This window comes from Musca vetustissima, unplaced genomic scaffold, assembly GCF_032173495.1.
Source record: "Musca vetustissima isolate MV318-11 ecotype Yass unplaced genomic scaffold, APGP_CSIRO_Mvet_v1 utg7427, whole genome shotgun sequence".
NCBI lineage: Eukaryota > Metazoa > Arthropoda > Insecta > Diptera > Muscidae > Musca > Musca vetustissima.
The window spans coordinates 16074-39509 of NW_026879607.1; the positions used below are offsets into that span (position 1 = coordinate 16074).

Sequence of the window (23436 nt, forward strand, 5' to 3'; positions counted from 1 at the left end):
TACTTTTAGTTGTTTTTTTCCTTCATACGTTTATTGCACAGAAGTCCGACACAATATATCAACCTAACTCAAATGATGTGTTTACAATGTTTTCCCAAAAAATTCAGTAGTACATAATTTCGGATACCACTAACCCTTTTCTAATTTAAATTATTTTTTAACATCAAAAAGAAGAAAAAGTAATTAGTCAATTTAATTATATTGTGAAATCATATATCAATCGTAATTTTGCGTTTTTTAATACAAAAAATTAAAAATTATTCATGTCTTGGAGGTCTAATTTAAATTAGTAGATCTTATTACACACTCTAGTAGTCCATTTATTTTATACACAAATTTAAAATGGGCCAGACAAAGTTGTCTCTTCTTTACGTGGCAGTCACTAATAATATATTCGTTAATTTCCGTCGAAGCAGTCTTGATATGTTTTTATCTGTAATATGACAAATTATTTGCGATATATTCTATGGTATCCGATAAAGAATGGAAGATATCTTTTTAAATCCACAAACTATATAAACAACAAAGAATTTACATATTGTGACCCATGTATTAATCAGTTAATTAATATGACCCTATACTAATCAGGTTTGTGCGACTTTCTGATTGTTGCTATATAAAATAATTTGTTAATATTCTCTCATTATATATAAAATGCGAGAATAATAAATGTTAATTGTTCTTCCATTTGTTTTTTTTTCTAAGGAAATTTATTTTTTATTCGATATTTTTTGTTAAGGGAATTACATAAACTCATCAAGATTTTTTTGTCTGTTCCTGCATTGGCATATGTAAACGGTTTCCATTGGCACACATACCTACATATGTACCCAAAATCTTAAATACATATACACGTCCATAAAACAATATTAACGACTTACTATTCAGTATTGGCAGTGTTTCTTTCCATGCGGGGAAGGGGTGGTAAATCATGGTCTGTCAACATGAAGCGCTATTTGCGACAACTAAGTACTTGAAATGCTAGTTTGGGAGATTATAGTGTGGTTGTCAATGTTTACTTTTTTAAATTGGAATAGGTGTAGGGTCTGGAATTCGAATCAATCCTTATCAAAAACATATGTTGATTTATTTTGGTGGTGAGTGTAATCGGTATTTGGTTTTTATTTGTTAATTGTCATAATCACTACTATACTATGTAATAATTTCGAATATTACAAAATTATGCGTGTTTTGTTGCTGTTTCATTATTATTAAATGCCTAATTTGTATGATTTGGATTTTCTCATGAACTCTTATGATGGCAGTTTAGATTGTTTACTTGTTTACTTGTTTTTAAGTTATACAAATTTTGGATGAGCGAGTTTTTATTTGCTTATGTTTAGGCTTATATTTCAGTTTTGAAACTAAATAGTAAACTTCTAATATATATTTCACCATTGATCGTCCGCAATAAAAAACAACTATGTATTTAATTATAAATATCCATTCATGCAACCATCAATCTCCTATATTATGTTGGCGCTCACTTTGTTCGAAAAAAATTAGGACATTCATTACAGAGTGAACTCTCCGTGCAGTGTTCCTCAGTTCGGCGTGTACCTGCAGCCGGCATTTTTGTATTCAAATGTTCAGTATCAAAAAAATCAAAACAGCTATCTCAATTCATATACGTTTACTTTTTTCATACCAGTAGTCGGTATTTTTTATATTTAAAATCAGTGATCTAAGAATTGCCCTGTCGAAATAAGTAAATGAACTTCAACAATATGATGATATTGTATACGATTTAATATAAGACCAAATTTGAAGTTAAAGTGTTGTGACCTGGCGAGAAAGATAATGGGTCTATGTGACCAAAAGCTGACATTTAAGTTGTTATATGTATGAGTTAATGAAATGAGAATAAAGTAAATACAGTTGTTTGACAAATAACAAACAAACTTATCCAATATACGATATATTCATTATTAAACGACGAAATATTGAGGATACGTAAATCCATAAAATGCCGACTATTGGTGCACTTGTCCTATACGTAAATGAATTCACATGTGCGCGATAATGTGTGTGAAAGTATTGAACTTTACTGTATGTATGACATTTTTCGCTCTCTGACAAGGAGAATTCATATAATGGAAATATTCCTTGGATTCAACAAAAGAAACAGCCAGAATGATATCACAAAAATAACACAATTCAGTTTAAATCACAATATATTGCTGAGAATGAATTCTATGTGATAAATTCAAGGTGTCTGATTGTATGTTTACTACTTTCAGGTTAGATAAATTACATAACTAGAGACTAAGAATTAAAATAACAGCGTTGAATATTGAATTAACTAGGGGATGAAAAGGAAGTGGGAATTTTCACGATTTTGTGGAAGCAGATCGTTTTTATATTGGGAACAAAAGTTGTGAGCCAGTGTCTACCCTAAATCTAACCTAAATTGAGAAGTTGTGAAGAGCCTTGGGTGGTTCCTCGGAGGTTTAGAAATGTTGAAATGTTTTAGTTGTTTGGAACAACCGAGAGACACAATATTTGAGGTTTAGAGTTTAGATTCGATCTTCTTCATCCTCTTCAGGTTCTTCGCCATTCTCTTCGAGTTCTTCTTTGTATCCTGGATGTTCGGAAATGGCGTAGTAGTTGCCATTGTATATTACCCCCAATTCGCGCAGAGCATCTCCGCGTATTGTTGCCTTTATCGTCCAGTTGTAACAATCGTCGGATTCTGACTCTCTATCCAATCGTTCAACATCTAAAATTTTGGAATTTAGCCGTTCTAAAATTATTCCGATGTCCTTTATACTTAGATGGCGTTTTTGATCTACAGAGAGTTGATCGATGAGGAGCAAGAATTTTTCGGTCGTTACCTTGTCGTCCTCCATAACTGTATTCTCCGTCTCACTTTCTGAACTGTCACGTTCCGGCGCAATATCAAGGAAACGAACATGACCTTTTGTACCCGAAGACCGACGTTGCATACTGCCTATCATAGGATCCACAGCCGAAGACATGGCCAGTGTTGCCTGTTGTTGAGGCTGAGGACTTGTAGTACCATCTTGGATGGGCGAGGTCGCTACACTTTTGTGAACAGCTATTTTACGACCCTCCTCGTGCAAGGCACAGCAATGGAAGTCGCATTCCGTAGTACTTGGGCTTCCTGCTCGACTAGGGGTATGAGCATGATGTGCACATTCAGGCGTATGTACATGCACCGCACCAACGGCACTATCAAAGGAACCACCTTGTTTTGAAAGCCTTCTGCTGGTGCCAGGTATCACAATACCTGGTGACACTACCATGCCACCGGGATGATATATGTTAGCGGGACCATCATCACTTATTACCGTTATTTGTGGACTTGTGTATCGCTGTTGCGACGATTGTGAAGACACCGATTTGTTGTCCAATGAACTTTGCGCCGAAAGGCCCTTTTTCGATGGCGAATATTTATCAGATGATAGCGGGCCATTACTAGTACTTGCCCCACTACTACTTGGCCCCATGCCTCCAGACGCTCCGCCACTGCTTCCACCTCCTCCTTGACGTTGGTCCCAGTGTAGAACAACTGTAACACGACCCTTATTATCCATAATTTTCCAAGATGGAGTCTCATCATGTAACTCCAATGCATGAATCGTCTCACAGACGATTTTCGGTATAGCTGATATAGCTGCAATGTACATGCAATTATTTCGGTGTATGCTCCCATAAAAATACAATTGCAATTTAAAACTTACCAGCTTTTATAACATCTACTCCTGTGGGATACCAACGTTCCCCCTGCCTCAACAATAATAGGACTGTGTTATTTGCCAAAGTGCGAAAATATTCTCCATCTTCAATTTGGGTTCCATCGCTCTCAAGAACAAGCCGCACCGGTTCTGAGGCAGGAACCCCCAATTTATCCTTACCTGCAAGACACAGAATAGCATTGTTTCGTTAAATTTGTTATTCTTATATTAGTTTTAGCAATGATTTTGCACAGCACCCAAAATGTCCTTCGCATTAAAATATGTAAGAACTTTAGTGGCGTTATCCATTAAATCTCGAAATGCCAAACTCAGTCAGTTCTGTTAGAAATGTGGCACAAGCATTCAAAATATGAATGGAACGTCAGGTTTTCTTTTCAATATCGAGTTAGAAATAAAATTTTGATACTTATTCATCCAACATATTTTAAATTTCTTGACTTAAATTGAAAATCTTTTTTTCATATTTGAAAACATTACACATAAATTCATACATTTGTATATGCCTTGTAATATCAAGCCGCAACAAGAAAAAATTGTAATTTGTAAGTCGCTGTAGCCTATATTGTATGATTGTACCAGGGTTACTACCAACGTATATATCTATTAACAATTTCATTAAATCTAAGACATAGAAACCGTAAAGTTGTCGAGTCTTTACGGTTTCTATATAGTTTATGAAAACATATCTAGCGGAATCAAGCAAACAGAGGCATGTTAAGAATAAAAATATGCACCGTTTTGTTGTATAATTTGTTGTCATTTAAATGCAACTTCATAATACCTCCCTCATAGAATTCCTACTCTCTATTTGCAAAAAAACTCTAGTAGTATTTTCACAATTCTCCCTAGGTACCAGTTTTTAATCATTAAAGAAATAACCGCTTATCATTTTTTTCTTGAATTACAAGTCCGGACTGTATGGCGGATGCATTAAAACAATGATGAGTCATTGCACTGATGGAACACGACATTTTTAGCTCCTGGGGGATGTTACGACTGCTAAAATGCCGGTCAACTTCGATAATTTCTCCAATTTTATCGGCATTTTCGACGACTGGCCTACCTGTTCGAGGTACATCCATGATACAATAATACAAGGTAGGGCAGCTTGAGGTTAATAACGAAAAAGCAACTGTGCACGTGTGGCTTCTTCTGCCAACAATAAAATAAATATACGCAACAATTGTTTGTGTTTATTTGACATTTTTTCAACACAAGACTAAAAACGCGAAAAATGAATGAAAGGTTATGATTTCTCCCCAAAATTCAGTAGGGAATACCATCAAATGTTTGTTTCATCCATAACAAAGTAATTACTTCCAGACGAACGTGTTAAAAACATCATTTTCATTTCAATTAAACTTGAATATATTTCAATTTACTTGACATAGTATTCAAAACAATACACACATACACAAAATATGTATTTTGATTTGATGGAACAAGCCATGGCGTATTTAATAAGTGTAAGTGACAATCATATGGTCTTAAACTTTTTTCTTTATTGTAAATTGTGAAAACAAATTTCTTCGACGTTTCATTTCCTTAAAATTTAAATTTATAGGAACAGAAAATCTTACAAGTCTCAAATGACGAAAAAATATATTTTACATTGGGTTCCTGATTATAGGCCTCTGAAATATGGAACTTTAAATTTTGCAAGCAGCCTGTATTGGTATCTGTCCATTGGTGTTTGTCGCACATTCTGAAATATGGGTCTCTATAATGTCTCTAGTGCTTTCTCACGAAAATATCACAATTTGAGTAGCTCGTGTTTAAATAAGTCCATACATGTAGGGTATAAAGTTTATTGGAATCTGCCCATTGGTATTTGCAAAATCTTCGATGGATGTCCAGCCTAACTCATAGTTAGGCACAAAATCTTTGCAATTAAGAATAGATTCTGCAGTGGATCTCTATATGTTAATTTAAATTAAAAAGCATTTGTGGATAGCCATACTTCGTCCCGAGAATTTGACATACGCTTATGACAATATTGGTATACTGGCTACGTAACACAATCTTCATTATTTTGTGGTCTTTGAGTGGAGATTTATGGCACACAACTTTTCCACTGAGAAGGGCTGATGATTAAATTTTCCAAAAAACAAAAGATTTCAATTCCTCATTGATTATTTGTTGACAAAAAACGGAAACAAATAAATATTTGCTTTTGTTTATTTTTGACAAAAACTAATTGTCAACATGACAATTTAATTTCTATAACAACAATGTTGTTTTTGTAAAATATTTGTTGTTGTTTCTGATGCATACACCTTTTTAAATACACCTTGGAACAAGTCACCTTGAGAAAAAAATTGTAATCAGTTGATAGCTGTGCCCTACCTTGTAATAATTATACCATGGGGACATCTCCATCATCAAAAATTCATGAATGGAATCTTCGAAACCAAAATTGGCTGTTACAGTATCGGTACCATAAACACCATTCACAAGTTTAGACGCTTAGCTTGCATTTTCGCCTTTGTCAAAGAAAACCTGTAAAATGAACCGAATTTTTTCTTTGTTCACATCCAATTTTTAAAACCCTGTATCTCACAACTTAATGCACCAAACAAAAAACAGCTAAATTATTTTTTACTGCGAAATGTCACCCTCCAACGAGCATAAATCTGAAATTGTTTGGTCGATGCTTTACGAGAAATCTATCAGTACAGTCATCTGCCGAAAAAATAATGGATTTCTTTTTCCCCAAACTAATATAAATAAAATCAGCGATCTGCACTTAAAATATATGTCTTTATTTTACAAGCTTTCGATATAGCGTTCAATGCGTTTAATATTGTTCGCTCTGTTGTTATGATATCATAACAACAGAGGAAAAGCCATCTATTGGAATTTCTCTACGTATGAATTGACCTATCTTTATACTTTTATGCATGGCATAACTATACAAGGTAGTCGCATGCAGTCATATGTTTCTAATTTTTTCATAAATTTGCTTTCGACAACATTCATTCATTTCAAGATTTAAACGAAAATATTTCCTTCGAAATGAACGCATATCTTGTATTCAGTGGCAAATATGTTTGAATCATTTATACTTATAAATATTTTTAAGTTCCCTGCCTATAAACCTATAAATAAAAATTGCAACATTCTTAGTTAAATCATGAGAAGAATGTGAAGCTTTAGAAAAAAGAATTTAATTATGTTGAAAAATTGCCAATCGCCTTGCGTAACATTTTATGGAATTTATTTTTCATTTTATTTGAAATTGAAATATGAATTCCACATTAAGAAGGGTTGCCATTATCAATTTCTCAAATGATACTACCCTGTATAGTTATGTCATGATTTTATGTTTTTTATCAAATCAAAGCATTCAGTTCGTCTTGTGTATTTTTATACCCTTCCTGTTTGTAACAGACAAAGAGTATCGAGATGGACCCATGGAAAAAAATCGGTTCCAATTTAGATATAGTTCCCAATTTCTCAACAGTTCACCGAAGTCACACAGCGTTCAGAATAAGGTACATAATTAGATATAGCTCCCATATATATTTTCATCTGATTTTATTTAAAAAGTGCACCAATCTCCTGAGGTTAGTCCGATTGCGACAACTTTTTGCACAACCTACGGAATTAAGTGTAGATTGGCGTACGTGAAGTTTCGGTAAATTTGGTTCAGAATTAGATATAACTGCATATATATTTTCGGCCGGTTTTCTGTAAATAGTGCACCAAACTCCCAACGTTTTTCCGATTGAGACAAAATTTCGCACACCGTACCGTTTTGGTTTTAAAAAAATTTAAAACGTTGTCAAGTTCTGCCCGGATGAGTTTTTAATACCATCCACCATGAGGATGACATTCAAAATATGTAAAATTAGGAGAAAACGAATGTTATGATAGGACCGAAAGAAAGATGATTACCTAACAGTGGGGCTAGCGTTTCATGGGGTTCTACCAAACAAGGATAAATTTAGAAATTTTACAGCCAATGAGAATACAAATTACAGCCAATTTGGTTGAAAAACATTTCCAAATTTTTCAAAAATAAATTTTAGTGAAGAGGGGGTACCGTTTTATGGCGACTGCCTTCAAACTTGGGTTAATAATAATAATAATTTTTAGTACAAGGATGTGCTTTACCTTAGAACCTGATTGATTTAAAAACGTGTCCATAATCCCAACAACACTGAATTTTTGGGGTTACCGTTATATGGGCGTACACCAGAACAACAAGCCACAGACAAACGCAAGCCACTTAGACAATCACAAGTGTTTTGGGTGTCAAGCCTTTTGAGTGAAAGTATTTTTTTATACTCGAGTATTTTTCTACACCCTAACAACATCAAGTGTTTGATTTTACGACAGGCATGCTTACCCATATACGCTACCGTAACAGAGGGTCGATTGGTAAACATATTTTCTCTCTCTTTCTCTTTACGTTAGTCGTTTGTAATGGTGAATTCTCAGTTACACTCGCACACACTTGCTCTCAATTTAATTTTGCCCAACACTGTTTTACGATCACCGCTAGAGTATGAGAGAGTATAAGGAATACGGCACTCACAAGTGATAGTACAAGATTTGTCAAGTTGCAAATTATACTCAGTTCTTGTTGGCACTTCTTCTTCGTTTTTATCGTTGTGCTTACGCTCTCGAAGAGCATTAGACAGGCGGCGAAGAGCATAACAACACTTGATGTAGAAGGAATATATATATATATATATTACACGCTTGTTCTCTGTTTCGCTGTCATTAAGAGTGGCGCTTCTTTTTATTTCTCATCTTATCTTTTGTACATCATTTTTAGATCTCTTACATTAACATACAACTCTGTGTTGACACATTAAATAATAGTCGTGATCCAATACATTCTACTACAATGTGTTAAAATTTGCATTTTAACTATATTTACTGATTAACTGTTACATTAGACTTTATTTTATTTCATTTCCCAATATTCATACGAATTACACTTACCAGAAAATTAATTAGAAAACAAACAAAATGTCAAAGTTTTTCCAATACAATATAATAAGGGTTCCAAAAGTAAAATTTTTGCATTGCTTTTGTAACAGAGTAAAAGGAAAATCTATTACAAAATTTGGCATTGTCGTAAATTTGACACAATACCGACAACGACTACGCCTACCGTAATAAGGATGTATAATTGGAGTTATTGAACAGCTGTGGTTCATGATTACTTAGGGTAATCGACCAACCCTAGTTTGCCCTCATCGGTGACAAAATTCCAAAAAAAAAAAAAAAAAATAATTGGAGTTACTGTTATATATACTGAAAATTTATAATTTTTGGTACGGACATTTGCTATTCAATGGTTCCTTTCCAGAACCTAAAAGAAGTTCCATTCGAGAACCCAAAAGAATGTACTAATTTTACAAGTTTTGCAAATTTTTACTCGTTCAACTTTAAACCGTTCCTGAACCCAGAAAACTTGTAAAACATTGAATCAAATTTAAGAGAGCACAAAACAAAATGTCGTTCTCTATGTAAACTTTTTACTTGAGAAATTTGGCCGAGTAAAAATGGTAAACAGGAATGTCTACTTCTGATTGGCTGTTATGTTGATTTTGAAGTATTGCCATCTAATTTTGGCATATTTACTAGATTTGCGTTCCCAAACTTTTGAAATTTTTTTGTACTCTGAGAGCGATTTTGAAATGTTTCTCTTTTACTAGCTTTACTATTTAAAAAGTGCTGGAACAGACCAAGAATCTACATGTATTACCATGGTATAATAATAAAAGGTAACAGCAAGTCCCAGATGATTTGGTTCGTACGTTCTATTAGTGTCAAATTCAACATTTTGTCATTGTATTGTGTTTTTGTCAAACGTTTTTTCTTCCAAAAAAATAAAAATGAAATAAATATAATATAAAAATACAAAAAAAAAAATATATTGAAAATTTTGACCATTTGTGGAAAAGGTACCAGACGACGTGGATCAACGGGTCCCATCTTCTTGCCTTTATAAATATTGAAAATTTTTACAATTTGTGGGGGAGGTACTACATGATCTAGGCTTGGTAAAGATAATAGGTTGTACAAAGTTTCATTAAAATCGGATAGTCCGTTTGCATGTTATTATAAAATTAATTTTTAGCACAATTTTGACCATTTTGTGGGGGAGGAGAAATATGTGGAGAAATGTGGAGAAATAGTGGACCGATGGGTCCCATCTTCCTACTTGATCTAGGCTTGGTAGTGCAAAGTTTGTTTCGAATCGAACATTCCAATCGCCTGATATTGGATTTACAAATATTGAAGATGTTGACCATTTGAGGAGGAGGTATCAGAAGAAGTGGATCATCGGGACCCATCTTCGGACATAATCTAGACTTCGTAAAGAAAATGGGTTGTGCAACGCTTGGTTCACATCGTACGTTCCATACTCCTGATGTTGGATTTTCAAATGATGAAGATGTTGACCGTTTGTGGAGGAGATACTAGAAGGAATGGACCAACGGGTCCCATCTTCTTACTTGATCTATGCTTGGTAAAGATAATACGTTGTATGAAGTTTCGTTGAAATCGAATTGTCCGTTTGCAAAAAGTATTTGAATTGAAATTTAAACATCAAAATATGTATGTATGTATAAATATTTTTTATTTGTTTTTGTTTACATTTCTACTCATGTGTCGATGACACTAGTAGTACTTACAAAAACAAAATTTCTTTCTGGTTGTTGTTTCGATTGTTGTACAACAACACTTGCTGTTACCTTTTATTATTATACCATGTTATATTACAAGTTTTGCAACATTTTTCTCGAAAACCGTTCCCGAACCCACAAAACTTGTAAAACATTGAACCAAATTTAATACCATGTTCTGATGAGCGTTCAAACAACGTAGTTCGCTCTCAGAATTACTTACATGATTTAACCCGTTCATACAACGCTATTCCTAATTCATATAATCAGAAATTTCTTTTTCAAATTTGTTGTTTCTCCTTTTACACCGAAATCTCAACATATTTGAATTTAAATAGAGAAAATATTCTCTTTCTCCTGAATATAGTAAGAACCCATAGCTATTTACTTTTCATTCATGTTTTCCATTTTTTCTGAAAATTTTGTTGTTTTTAATAAATTTATATATTTTCTCAATTCAAATGTCACATATAAAAATTTGGAGAATTTTTTGTTTGAGTTTCCCCACATTTGTTTCTTGTTTTGTACGCTAATTAGAACCAAGGTAAAGGAAATGCATATTGCATTATGTAAGAGACAAAATTTACACCCTGCTGCATATATAAAAACTAGACAATTTTTTACTTTTCATTCATCATTTTCAATTTTACTGAACAAGTTTGAAAATTTTATAAATATTTTCTTGGTGTCAAAATTAATTTATTTTCGATAAATACTCTCAATTGTTAGGGATGGGACAAATTTCTTGGTTATTCAGAGAGTGATTCGAATTGAACAACGTACAAAAGTCGGTGTTCGCTAAGACAATTTTGTATTGGGAACTAAGGAATTACTTCATAATTAAGGGTCGAACAACGAATGAGAGAGCGAACAACCCTCGTCTGTACATCAAAAATTTGCCGTGTAAAAATAGTAAACTGGAATGCCAACTTCTGATTGGCTGTTATGTTGATTTTGAAGTATTGCCATCTAAGTTTGGCATATTTACTAAATTACAGGCAATTCGTATAAAAACGAGTCGAAAATCGCCAAAGTAACAAATATTGGGCGTACCCACATGTTTGACTTGTGTGGCCCACTTTAGAAGATGAACCATAACAGGAATTTTCTGCCAAATTTAAAAGTTGTTCAAAGTGAAAGGAATGAATTTTAAAATTTGATTTGGAATCACGACAATTTAAAATAAAACTATGTAATCCCTTACGATATGTACCTATATGATAATTTTTCTTGTGTTTATACTCGATTTTATTTTTATAATACATATAAAATAATTAAATACACATTGCAGCACTAATATTAATTAAAGCTTATTATAATAACTGGGTTTTGAATTATAAATTTGTTTTTCTTTCAATAAAGTTTCAGTGTTTTTTGACTTTGAAGTCTATAATCTCACTCCCATGTGTATGTTTATAGAAATTAAAGCTGTTGGGGTTTTCAATAAATTTTGTAGCATTTAGATTCAATAAAATTCTGTATTCTGTATTTTCAAATATTTCCACTGTTTTCGACAGTCATCTTCAGGGAAAAAACTGAAAAATACGAATAATATAACACAAATATAATAGTACTTTATGAGAGAGGCTACATATTGGTTACGCCGTCTACGCTAAACTAAACTCTAATTCACCTGTGCTCATGAACGAAATGTCTATAGATATGTGCACAGTGGACCGTGTCATTCTCTTATCTTGCGGTACATTTATGATATTATTTATTATTATTTCTCTGAAATTTGGCGTATGCCCCGTCATTGTGCAATGTGCTGCAAGAGCTGACTTTTGTTCTAAAGGCATGATTAAAATCTAATATAATTGTATTTTTAAATGAGTAGTGTAACTTAAAAATAAACTGGCTGTTGGTGTGGATTCTGTAGGTGGTTTTCTATACTCTTCTGATATTCCATCATGATGCGGATTATGGTGTGTACGCGATCCCTACGAAGGGGGAGATCACCCCCCGGTCGGCAGGGGTGGGAAAGTGGGGTGGGAAACGTTCGAGAAAAAATAAAAATCTGCTTTGAAAAACAACTGTTTGTTGACGAAGACAAATCTCGGACCTTGATAAATTAGAATTCAATTCGCAGATGCAAATTAGCATTAAATGTGTAATTAATATGCGACCTTTGAAAAGCCACATAGCGAAACGCGTCACATAATGGTGGGTGCGTAGATTCTTTTTCATTGCAAAACTTCGATCATTAAGTTTGACTCGAAAGAGAACAGTTCACATAAAACACTGATCAAGAATATTTATTTTATGGGGTCTCCGACGAATCTTTTGGTGTGTTACACAAATGGCAAATTTAATATACACACCTTATAGTGGAGGGTATAAAAACAAATGTAAAATGCTAGACAACGTTTGTCGGGTCGGCTAGATTATATACAAAAATTTTAATGAATGAGATCCCAATATAAATATCTGGGCTTTGTTTAGTTATTTAGTATAATACATTTCTAATATAAAAAATTATATACAACTAGCAGACCCGGCAAACGTTGTTTTGCTCTATCAGAATTGCATCAATTTAGCACCCAATCTCTAATCGGGCAAAACGCAAAGAAACTATATAGCGCGCCATCTGTGGGACGAACTTAAAATTAAACAGAAACACTCCTCACGCCCCATAGAGCAAATACTTAAAATTTGGTCAAAATCGGTGCAGTAGTTCTTGAGCTACGTGCCAAAACACAAAAAAATAAATATGGCGCCATCTGTCGGATGAACTTTAATCTACACAGAAGCACTCCACACAATTTGGTCAAAATCGGTGCAGTAGTTTTTGATTTTAGCCATACTTTAAGAAAATAAATAAATTTAAACAAAAACCCCAATTCGTACAATTTTGCACGTATAAGAAAAATGAAAAAAATATTTGCCCTTTTTCACACATTAAATGAGCTTTGGCAACTCTTCACCAATTTTTTTAAAATTTCACCTGGGATTTTGTTACATTCCTCTTGTGCTCTTTGGTACAGTTCATCCATGTTCGTTGGCGCTCTTTCTTAACTTCTAGGCTCCCATTCAAAAGTGCTCACAAATTTTGTATAGGATTATGATACGATCAATTAAAATGATTGGTTAGACAACCAATTTCTAAAAATTTCGTGGTGTGCTAGGATCTCTATCTTGTTTATATTGTAATTCCTCCTTGGGATATGCAGTTTTCTCTACATTTTCTAGAAAATTGTTTTATAGAATATTGAGATAATCATCCTTCTTCACTAAACCTTCTATCTTAATCAGCATTACATCTTCTATCAAAACGTTCCACCATGTAAAACACATCCAAATTATGATCTGATTGGAAATAGTTAATTTTTGTTTAATCAGTCCAAATCACATGCTTCCAATCCTAAGTGTTAGCGCGAGAATCGGTAGAGGCCGAGTTTGTCCCTTTTGAGAGCACTCCAAAAATGTTTGTTTAATTTTTAAATAGTTTATTGTGAATTCAGGTTTTATTTGTTTACAGGATTTTAATAAAAAAGAAACTTAAATATAAAATGACGGAATGAGTGTTGATTCGGATGACCGTTAAATTTGAATTATATGGGTGTGGTTGAATGGTGATGATTCGACGGGAATTCGACGGAGGAGGCGGACGCGAAGGAGGAGGCTTCAAAATTGTATGAACGCTCGGCTTCTATTCTCACGAACAACTGACAAGAATTTTGAATGATGAAAATAATCTGACGTTTAAATGTCAGAGTTGATTAAGTGTTTTCATCGGCTGTGAACGGCGGCAACATTCCCCCCTTCGTAAGCGGGTCCAGTTCTTCCGTCTACCAGAAACTTCCTTGCCGACGTCCAATACGGCGATCTTGGAAATAGGGCGGTGCAAAATCCCATTTCTCGTTTGCACAGTGGCCCGACGCACTTGGCCGTCTTTGGAAACTATTCAGTCTATTACTATTCCTCGTAGCCAGCAGTTTCTTGGTTGGTGTTCGTCCACAATGAGTATTATGTCTCCAATGCAGACTGGTTTCTGTTTTTCAAACCATTAACATCTACGTGTAATTATGGGCGCATACTCCTTCCCCCAGCGTTCCCAAAAACGATTTGCAAATGCTTGATCTTGATTCCATTTCTCCAGTAGATTAGAATCATTGGTAAATATTGGTTTATGACCCGTTGTTGACCCAAGCAGTAGATGGTTGGGTGTTAAGGTTTCATCATCTTCCGACTCAAGAGACACAAATGTCAAGGCTTTGTATAGAACGGTCTTCACGGATCTCACAAGGCGCTCCCATGCCCCACCCATATGTGGTCCTGCTGGAGGGTTGAAGTAACATTTTATGACGTCGAATCTCCGTTGCAATTCAGTTTTATTAAGTCGTTCAAGATCTTCTCGCAGAACGCGTTCAGTGGCCTTAAAATTTGTGCCGTTATCCGAGTAGATTATTCTGGGGTATCCTCGTCGTCCGAAGAAATTCTTAAGGCACATTATACACGACGACGTATCCAAGCTGTGGGCGACCTCCAAATGTATGGCGCGCGTAGTCATACAAGTAAATATTACACCCCATCTTTTCTCAGATCTTCTACCAAACGTCACAATCATTGGACCGAAGAAATCAATTCCGATGTACGTGAATGGTTTTTCGAAGGCTCCGAGCCTTCCCTTAGGAAGCGATCCCTTTAATGGCATTTTTGGCGATGCTGCATCTATCTTGCAGCGTTGGCAATTTTTCCTTATAGATTTGTATAAACTTCGTAGTCTCGGAATGTGATATTGATTCTTAAGGAAATTGATGACGGTCCCGTGAGAAACGTGATGATAACGCTCGTGGTAGTGTTTAACTATTAAGCCGGTTATATGATGTTTTGGTGGTAGGACAATGACATCCAAATAACCTTTTAAGGGGACCCCCACCATTCTCGGGGTCAAAATTTTTGTTGACGTAATTCCAATCTACACTAATTCAAGAATGTCCCAGCAAAATTTCAAGTAAAACTCTCAAGAACTCTTGAAGATATAGCCGATTTATTGTGTCAGCATTAAGTGACGGCTGAAGGGCTTCTCAAACTTTAAACGCGTTTTTCTCTAAACATTTTTTTTGCGAATGGCGGGCACGATAACTCAAAAACTAATAACCCAATCGATTTCAAATTTTTACACGTTTCTCTGTGAGTGTATAGCTATCGTATGAACTAGGATAAAGCCAATCGGTGAAGATCTTCCTTATTTGTTAGATTGGTTTTTGGTAAAAAATCGGCGATTTTCCAAAAATATTTTTTCAAAGGTCCGCCATTTTGTTAATTTTAGAGCGAAGTCAATAATCCTAGTTCATACGAGAGCCAGACATGTACTCTTTCTAACACCGTTGAAATTTTCGGATTCCGATGTTCCAGTGAGGAGTTATCATGCCCGCCATCAAAAATAAGGACTTTTTTTGATCACAAAAAACAACAACAAAAATTTTTGGTAAATTATTTTTCTTCCTTTTTAAATCTTCAAATATATATGTGCAAAGTTACAAACATTAACATGCATTGGTATTCATTTACCAGAACATTTAAAATCTTAATTATTTATTTTCGGATTTCAGTCGTATCTGCTTTTCCGTAGTCTTTACTTTGGGGCCATTTATCATCACTCATCAACAAGAAATTTGGCCCAGAAATCCATAAGTCACTGTTAACCTTCAGGTTATCCATGGTGGCGAGGTCTGCCGGGTTTAGTTTGGTTGGAACCCATCTCCATTGACCCACATTTGAGCTTTCCAAGATTTCACCCACTCGGTGCATAACAAAAGGTCGAAACTTCCGTGGGTCCATGCGGAGCCACTGTAGTACTGTCTTCGAATCGCTCCAATAAATGCATGACCCTATGGGAATGCAGTCAATTCCATTAATTTTTGTTGCCAAACGGCCTCCCAATATAGCTGCTTGTAGTTCGAGCCTCGGGAAGGACATGGGCTTGAGGGGCGACACTTTACTTTTAGCCATCACCAAGGTTGTCGTAACTCGTTCACCAGTTTTGACTCTCAAATAGCATACCGCTGCGTAACCGTGTTCTCCAGCGTCGACAAAAACATGCAGCTGTACACCGTCGGCTTGCTGAAGACAATCTGAATAGCAACGATTAATCTCTAGGGCAGTAATGAGTAATAGCTTCTTTCTCCATTTCACCCATTTCTCTGCCAGATCGGCATTTATTGGTTCGTCCCATTCGATCCCGGAACGCCATATTTCTTGGAAAAGTATTTTTAAGTCGATGGTTATGGACGTTAATGCTTTTAACACCTCTCTCTTTGTAGGTATTATATCTTGCTCCATTATTTTCCTTTCGAGCTTAGGAAATCTGTACATATATTTAAAGACATCCTTTTCTGGATCCCAATGGATTCCTAAAATCTTTTCCGTAGAGTCCAGGTCCTTTAGTGCCTGTTTTGCGGTGTTATTTTCATTTAAGTGGTCTAATACTGCTTTCGAGTTAGATGCCCAGTTTCTTATCGTGAATCCCCCTGCGGCATGTATTTGCGATATTTCGTCGACTAGGCGCTTTCCATCCTCTTCGCTGTCCACGCTGTCTATCAAGTCATCGACGTAGTGATGCATCTTGATAGCTTCGACTGCTCTGGGATATTTATTCTCGAAACGATCTGCGTTTTTGTTGCGTATAAAATGTGCAATACACGGTGCAGCATTCAGGCCAAAAGTTAAGGCATCCATCACGTAGGTTTCGGGCTCTGGTTCACCATCTTTCCACCACAGAAACCGTTGTGCATGGCAGTCCTCTTTTCTAACCTTAATTCTGTGGAACATTTCGGCAATATCTCCACTTATTGCAATTTTACCAATTCTAAATGCCAACAAGATGTCCAGTATCGATGTCAATAGGTCCGGTCCGGGTAGAAGGAAATCATTAAGCGACACTCCATTCGTCTTAGCTGCAGCGTCCCACACCATTCTGGCTCTCTCGGGCTTGTTCGGGTTGTAGGTTATAAATATTGGTAAATACCATACGGGTGACTCAGCCTGCTCAATTTCTTCATTATTCAGCTTCCGTGCATCCCTTTATCAATTAGATTGTTAAATTCTTTTATTACTTTTGCTTCCATGGAAGGATCCTTGGCCATTTTACGTTGCAGTCAAGGTGTTCTCCTGTAGCCGTACCATAACTATCAGGCAGATTTATTTCTTCATTTCGCCATGGTAACCCAACCTCATATCGACCATCTCTGTACCTCGATGTTGCCTGCAGCGCATACATTCTATTCACTGCCTCACTTATTTTCTCTAGGTTCTTCTCGCAGTCGCATGAGTGGATATTTACCTGGTAATCATTGATGTTTCCTGCTGTATTCCCCTGCACGGCCCATCCTATTCGTGCCTTCGTTGCTATGGGACAATTCCACGGTCCTTCACATATTTTTAACGGTACAGCCAGGTTCCAATTATCAGCTCCAATCAGTATTGTCGGTTTCATCTTGTTGTACGACGGTAGGGGAATTGTCTTTAAATATGGATATTTTGTTTTTACAGCATCCGCATCCAGTGATTGCAGCGGCAGCGACAAATTCTTGACGGCACAAATTCTTGAACATTGCGATATTTTATGTCCGGTATTGTTGCATGAAAAACATCTCGTATTAGCTGATGTGTCCTCTATATGTGTATTCAGAGCGGCACTTTTCTTAGTAAAGGCTGGTGCAGTTACTTGCGACGCAGCCATCGCTATTGTATACAACCATTCACTGAAATTCTTTAAAACTGGTATTCCTGGTGTTTTCGGCAACATTGCCCACTGCAATTTATAATTATTAGATAATTTGTCCAACAATTCTCTTACCAACATTGGGTTGTTAAGATGAGCGTCCAAATTACATGCCTCTATGGTTGAACAAATATTTCTTACACACATTGCGAAATCGATAATAGCTTCCAACTTATCCCTCGGTGGTGTCATTTGACGTGCCTTATCTCGATCTAGAATTAGTTCGGGTCGTCCGAAATACATTCTAAGCGTGTCTATAATTTGTGATAGTAACAGCTTGTTGCGAACCATTTCTCTTGCTCTGCCCTTCAAGCACTGTTGTAAACGAATCGAATTCGAATATCCACCTATTGAAGAACTGTTCTCGTAACTGCTTATGAATATCGGCCATTATTCGGGATCTCCGTTGAATGAAGGCAACTCTTTTGGTAGAATCTGCCTGGTTGATTCATTGCAAAATTATTTCTTTCAGTAATAGGCTGAAACGATAAATAATTACTATTTTGTACATCACATTCGCAAACTGATCATGTTGTTGCATGATTTCATATTTTCTTTGTAAAAACTGTTGATTCAGTTTTCGCTCTTCTTCTAGGAACTGCAACTCTAATGCTCTTTTCTGCTCGGCTACACCCTTGTATACATTACTTTGTTGCTGGTTATTTGCTGGCATTTCAAATGATGTGTGTTGCTGTAACATTGTTGCCGGCTGCGTTTGGGTTGTAACGTACATTGAGTTTGCTTTTGTGCATGCTCCTGCTTGTTGATCTGATACCATCTCCGGTGGTGTACTATAGTTCTGAAGTGGTGATTGTAACTCCTGAGCAATGTTCTGTGCTGATGTTTTCGACAATTCCGCCGTGCACGATTCGCAGTTCCAATTGAGGTTTTCTATTTCATCACCTACCTTTGCGCAGTCGTAGTGGCACCAACCGTCGCAGGTATCACACTGATTGCGTAGCCATGTATGCGCCTGCCCATAGGTGAAAGTCTTAAGCCCCGGTCGAAGGCCGGCTACTTAGAAAACTTTGAATTTGATTTGAAAATTGCTCTTAAAAAAGGATTTGGATTGCGTAGCCATGTATGCGCCTGTCCATAGGTGAAAGTCTTAAGCCCCGGCCGAAGGCCGGCTACATAAAAAATCTTAAATTTGATTTGAAAATTGCTCTTAAAAAGGATTTGGATTGCGTAGCCATGTATGCGCCTGTCCATAGGTGAAAGTCTTAAGACCCGGCCGAAGGCCGGCTACTTAACACTAGAACGCCGAAGGCAGTCATTTTGACCGCTTTCCAATTTCAAGTACAAAAGCAACTGTGCATTTAATGACACATTTTTTTAAATATGGTGACTTTTTGTACATCATAGAATTGCGTTTATTATAAAAAATTCACCAAATTTAAAAAAAAAGTGTCATTAAATGCACAGTTGCTTTTATACTTGAAATTGGAAAGCGGTCAAAATGACCGCCTTCGGCGTTCTAGTGTTAAAAAAAAACCTAAATTTGATTTGGAAATTGCTCTTAAAAAAGGATTTGGATTGCGTAGCCATGTATGCGTCTGTCCATAGGTGAAAGTCTTAAGCCCCGGCCGAAGGCCGGCTACTTAAAAAACCTTAAATTTGATTTGAAAATTGCTCTTAAAAAAGGATTTGGATTGCGTAGCCATGTATGCGCCTGTCCATAGGTGAAAGTCTTAAGCTCCGGCCGAAGGCCGGCTACTTAAATAACCTTAAATTTGATTTGAAAATTGCTCTTAAAAAAGGATTTGGATTGCGTAGCCATGTATGCGCATTCGTTGTAAGCTTTAAAATGATACCCATATTGCCTTTGTGGCATTACTAAAACGGCCGTTTTAATCAAGATATGCTCCGAACTTTCAAGGCCCATATCTCGGGAAGTATGCATTTCCCCCACATATAATATATATCACTGTAATCAGCTCAACGAGGACTACTTACGATCCGAGTGGAGCCCCTAAACTAGACTTGTTCCTCTCTTTACATACTATATTGAACACTCCTGCGGGATCTGCTCATAAAATTTTGAAGATTTGTTGGCGCGAGAATCGGCAGAGGCCGAGTTTGTCCCTTTTGAGAGCACTCCAAAAAGGTTTGTTTAATTTTTAAATAGTTTATTGTGAATTCAGGTTTTATTTTTTACAGGATTTTAATAAAAAAGAAACTTATGCGGTGTACACACTAGCATTTTTGAATGGCACTCTTGCTCAAATTTTGCTTGTTCGATAGTGTGGCCTCACATGTTTGTCATTCATCAGGCAACCACAAAAATATTTATGGTTGTTGGACAGTCAGTAATCGATAAAAAAGCTGACAGTCAAAAATGATAGTGTGTACACCGCTTTAAATATAAAATGACGGAATGAGTGTTGATTCGGATGACCGTTAAATTTGAATTATATGGGTGTGGTTGAATGGTGATGATTCGACGGGAATTCGACGGAGGAGGCGGACGCGAAGGAGGAGGCTTCAAAATTGTATGAACGCTCGGCTTCTATTTTCACGAACAACTGACAAGAATTTTGAATGATGAAAATAATCTGACGTTTACATGTCAGAGTTGATTAAGTGTTTTCATCGGCGGTGAACGGCGGCAACACTAAGATTTATAATTTTTTCATTTTTTACAAAATTTGAGACGTTCCTTAAAGTTTTTGTTTTATGGACTGCTGCAACTAGACCTATTTTACCTAGGAATCTACGAACAGTCCAAACACTAAAGTGCTTATTTATCGCCTTTAGTGTCGACCATCTGTGTCAGTTAACATTCTTGAGCTACCACTTTGAAAGAAAAATGCTTCGTTGTAACAATGAACCGGTTTCATTGATTTTTTCCTTAATGCAACAAAAAGCTACATTAATATAATGAATACTTATTCATGCAATGAAAAATTACGTTGCTTTTAAATTCAATGATTTGTGGTTCCATTGAATAAATGAAACGGATTTCATTTATGTTATGAAACTAATTATTTGTATAAAATTCAATAAAATATGTAAATTTTGAAATGATACACAAAATTTCTACCAATTCATGTAGAATTTAAATGAAAGTTGCAATAATAGTTATATTTAATTTTTGTTCTACTATTTAATGAATGAATGGCATGGAATGTTACACTCAATGAAAACTGGTAAATCTGAAAATACATAAATGTGCATTAAAATTTCTTGTGGTCGCAAAAAAAGCCTATGTGGCCCCCAAACAACTAGGGTAATTGCACCAATACTCGGCACTTTAAGAATTTTCGCTTTTTAAGCGTTTCACCATTCCAAGTGCATCTTTTCCACAATATTGTATTGAGGTTCATCTGTTTCGAAATTTTGTTTACTCCCCGATGGAATTCAAATTGGTTTAATTAATTTGTATTAAAGTGGATTAAATTAATAATTATGTAAAATAGTGCCTTTGTGCCAATAGTCGGCACATTTTTCCAATTGTTGGCATGTTATGTTCCAATAGTCGGCATGTCACATTTTAGTTAAACAAAAATTATATATTTAATCGATTTTTCTGCTATTTGCAATAATAAATTATTACTATGGGACGTTTCCATCAGTGTTGTATTGAAAAAGTTATATAAAATAATATTATTTGTTAAAATATTACAATTATAAAACATTGGGAACCTGTTATCCAATTCATGGCATTTCAGAGGTTAAAAGAATTTGTGATTAAAATCTTGTCCCATTTTGAGGCAAAATTATCGAAAAGATGCATGTTATTCCCCCATATGCCGACCATAGGAAAACCTTAACAATTTTTGTTACTAATGTCGGCATCGATAAAAATATCATTATTAGAAATATTTTTTAATGATTTTAAGTTCTAAATTATTCTCCTCTATGTTCTTTACAGTTATGAAGAAGATCCTTGAGAAAAAATATAATTTTAATATAGTTACAAGTCTTTTGAAATTGTCATGCCCACTATTTTTTTCTTAAGAAACATGAATTATCGCAAGTGTTGCCAAACCTCAATGACCAAATGCCAATTTTTGACTGAATAAATGAAATTAGCTCGATTAAATTTTATACAGAGATAGATTGCAGTGTTATTAAATGTTATTCAAGGTATTTAGTTATATGATTTTTTAATTATTTGAAGTTATATAAAACAGACGCTATTGGTACATGCCGGAATTAGGTGCGTTTACCCTATAACTATTATTTCCAATCGGAAAATCTAACATACACTCTCATATTTTTCTACAAGAACTCCTCAAACTCATAAAGAAACATCCGAAAACGGCATGGTGTTGATTGACTTCGCGGCAGCAAAAACTTGGTAGTTAGCAGCACCAGATTCAAGCATCTCGATATACACAAGGCCACCTTTATTTATCTTGATCAAGCAACGACAAATCAAATTGATAATGTTGTGATAGCCGGAAGGTATTTAACCAAATACCCAAGAACCAATAAGAAATGACGCTATAGAGTGTATAGCACCTAGATGAGGTCAGAATAGCTATCAATCGGCTGAAGAGTAATAAAGTAGCAGGAGCCGATGGGTTACCAAACTATTCAAGACTGGTGTTCAGATGCTGGTCAGGAGTATGCACCAGCTGATTGGTACAATTTGGCTAGAGGAATGCATACCCAATGATTGTTACCTCAGCATCCTGTGTCCCGAGCACAAAAAGGAGACAAGCCCATATGTGCCAACTATGGAGGAATTAGTCTTCTTCCCATCGCATATAATGTGCTATCCAGTGTGCTGGGTGAACGACTGAAATGAATGGAAAATGACATTATTGGACCATACCAATGCGGCTTCAGACATGGCAAATCCACCATTGACCATATTTTCACTCTGCTCCAAATCCTGGAAAAGACCCCCGAAAAACACATCGACACATTCCACCTATTCGTCGACTATAAACGTATTCTACAGTCCTATCCGTTCAGAGGTATTTAAAACCAAGCCTGCGTTTGGCATTCCTGCAAAATTAATTCGGCTATGCAGGATAACTTTAACTGGAACAAGATAAGCAGTTAAAATCCGAAAAGACCTCTCGGAACCCTTTAATACCGAACGAGGATTCAGACAAGGTGACAGTTTGTCGTGTGACCTTTCTAACATACTGCTGGAAAAGTTCATACCAGAGCAAAGGTGAACAGAAATTGCACTCGAGAATCAATAAATATTTCTTAAAACAAATAAATATTTGACATAAAACCTCAATTTACTTACCTCTTACTAACAATTCTTCAAATGTGCCAACAACAACACCCTTCCGTACATTCCGCCAACTATCCCAAATTTTTAAAGGTCTCTTGCCTCGAGACTCCTGAAAATATACAAACATATAGACATACATAACAT

The 23436-nt window shown here is 35.6% G+C and overlaps 1 protein-coding gene across 1 annotated transcript in view; it reads right to left on the reverse strand.

Annotated features, from left to right (window-relative positions):
* Positions 1 to 2515: 2515 nt before the first annotated feature.
* LOC133324617 (uncharacterized) overlaps positions 2516 to 23436 on the reverse strand; it is a 59916-nt gene continuing 38995 nt past the window's right edge. Inside the window, exons 2-4 of the mRNA XM_061533452.1 lie at positions 23305 to 23401; positions 3705 to 3878; positions 2516 to 3637 (exon numbers count right to left, since the gene is read on the reverse strand). Of these exons, the coding sequence (XP_061389436.1) occupies positions 2517 to 3637; positions 3705 to 3878; positions 23305 to 23401 (1392 nt within the window). The 3' untranslated portion in view covers position 2516. The remainder of the gene's footprint in view (positions 3638 to 3704; positions 3879 to 23304; positions 23402 to 23436) is intronic.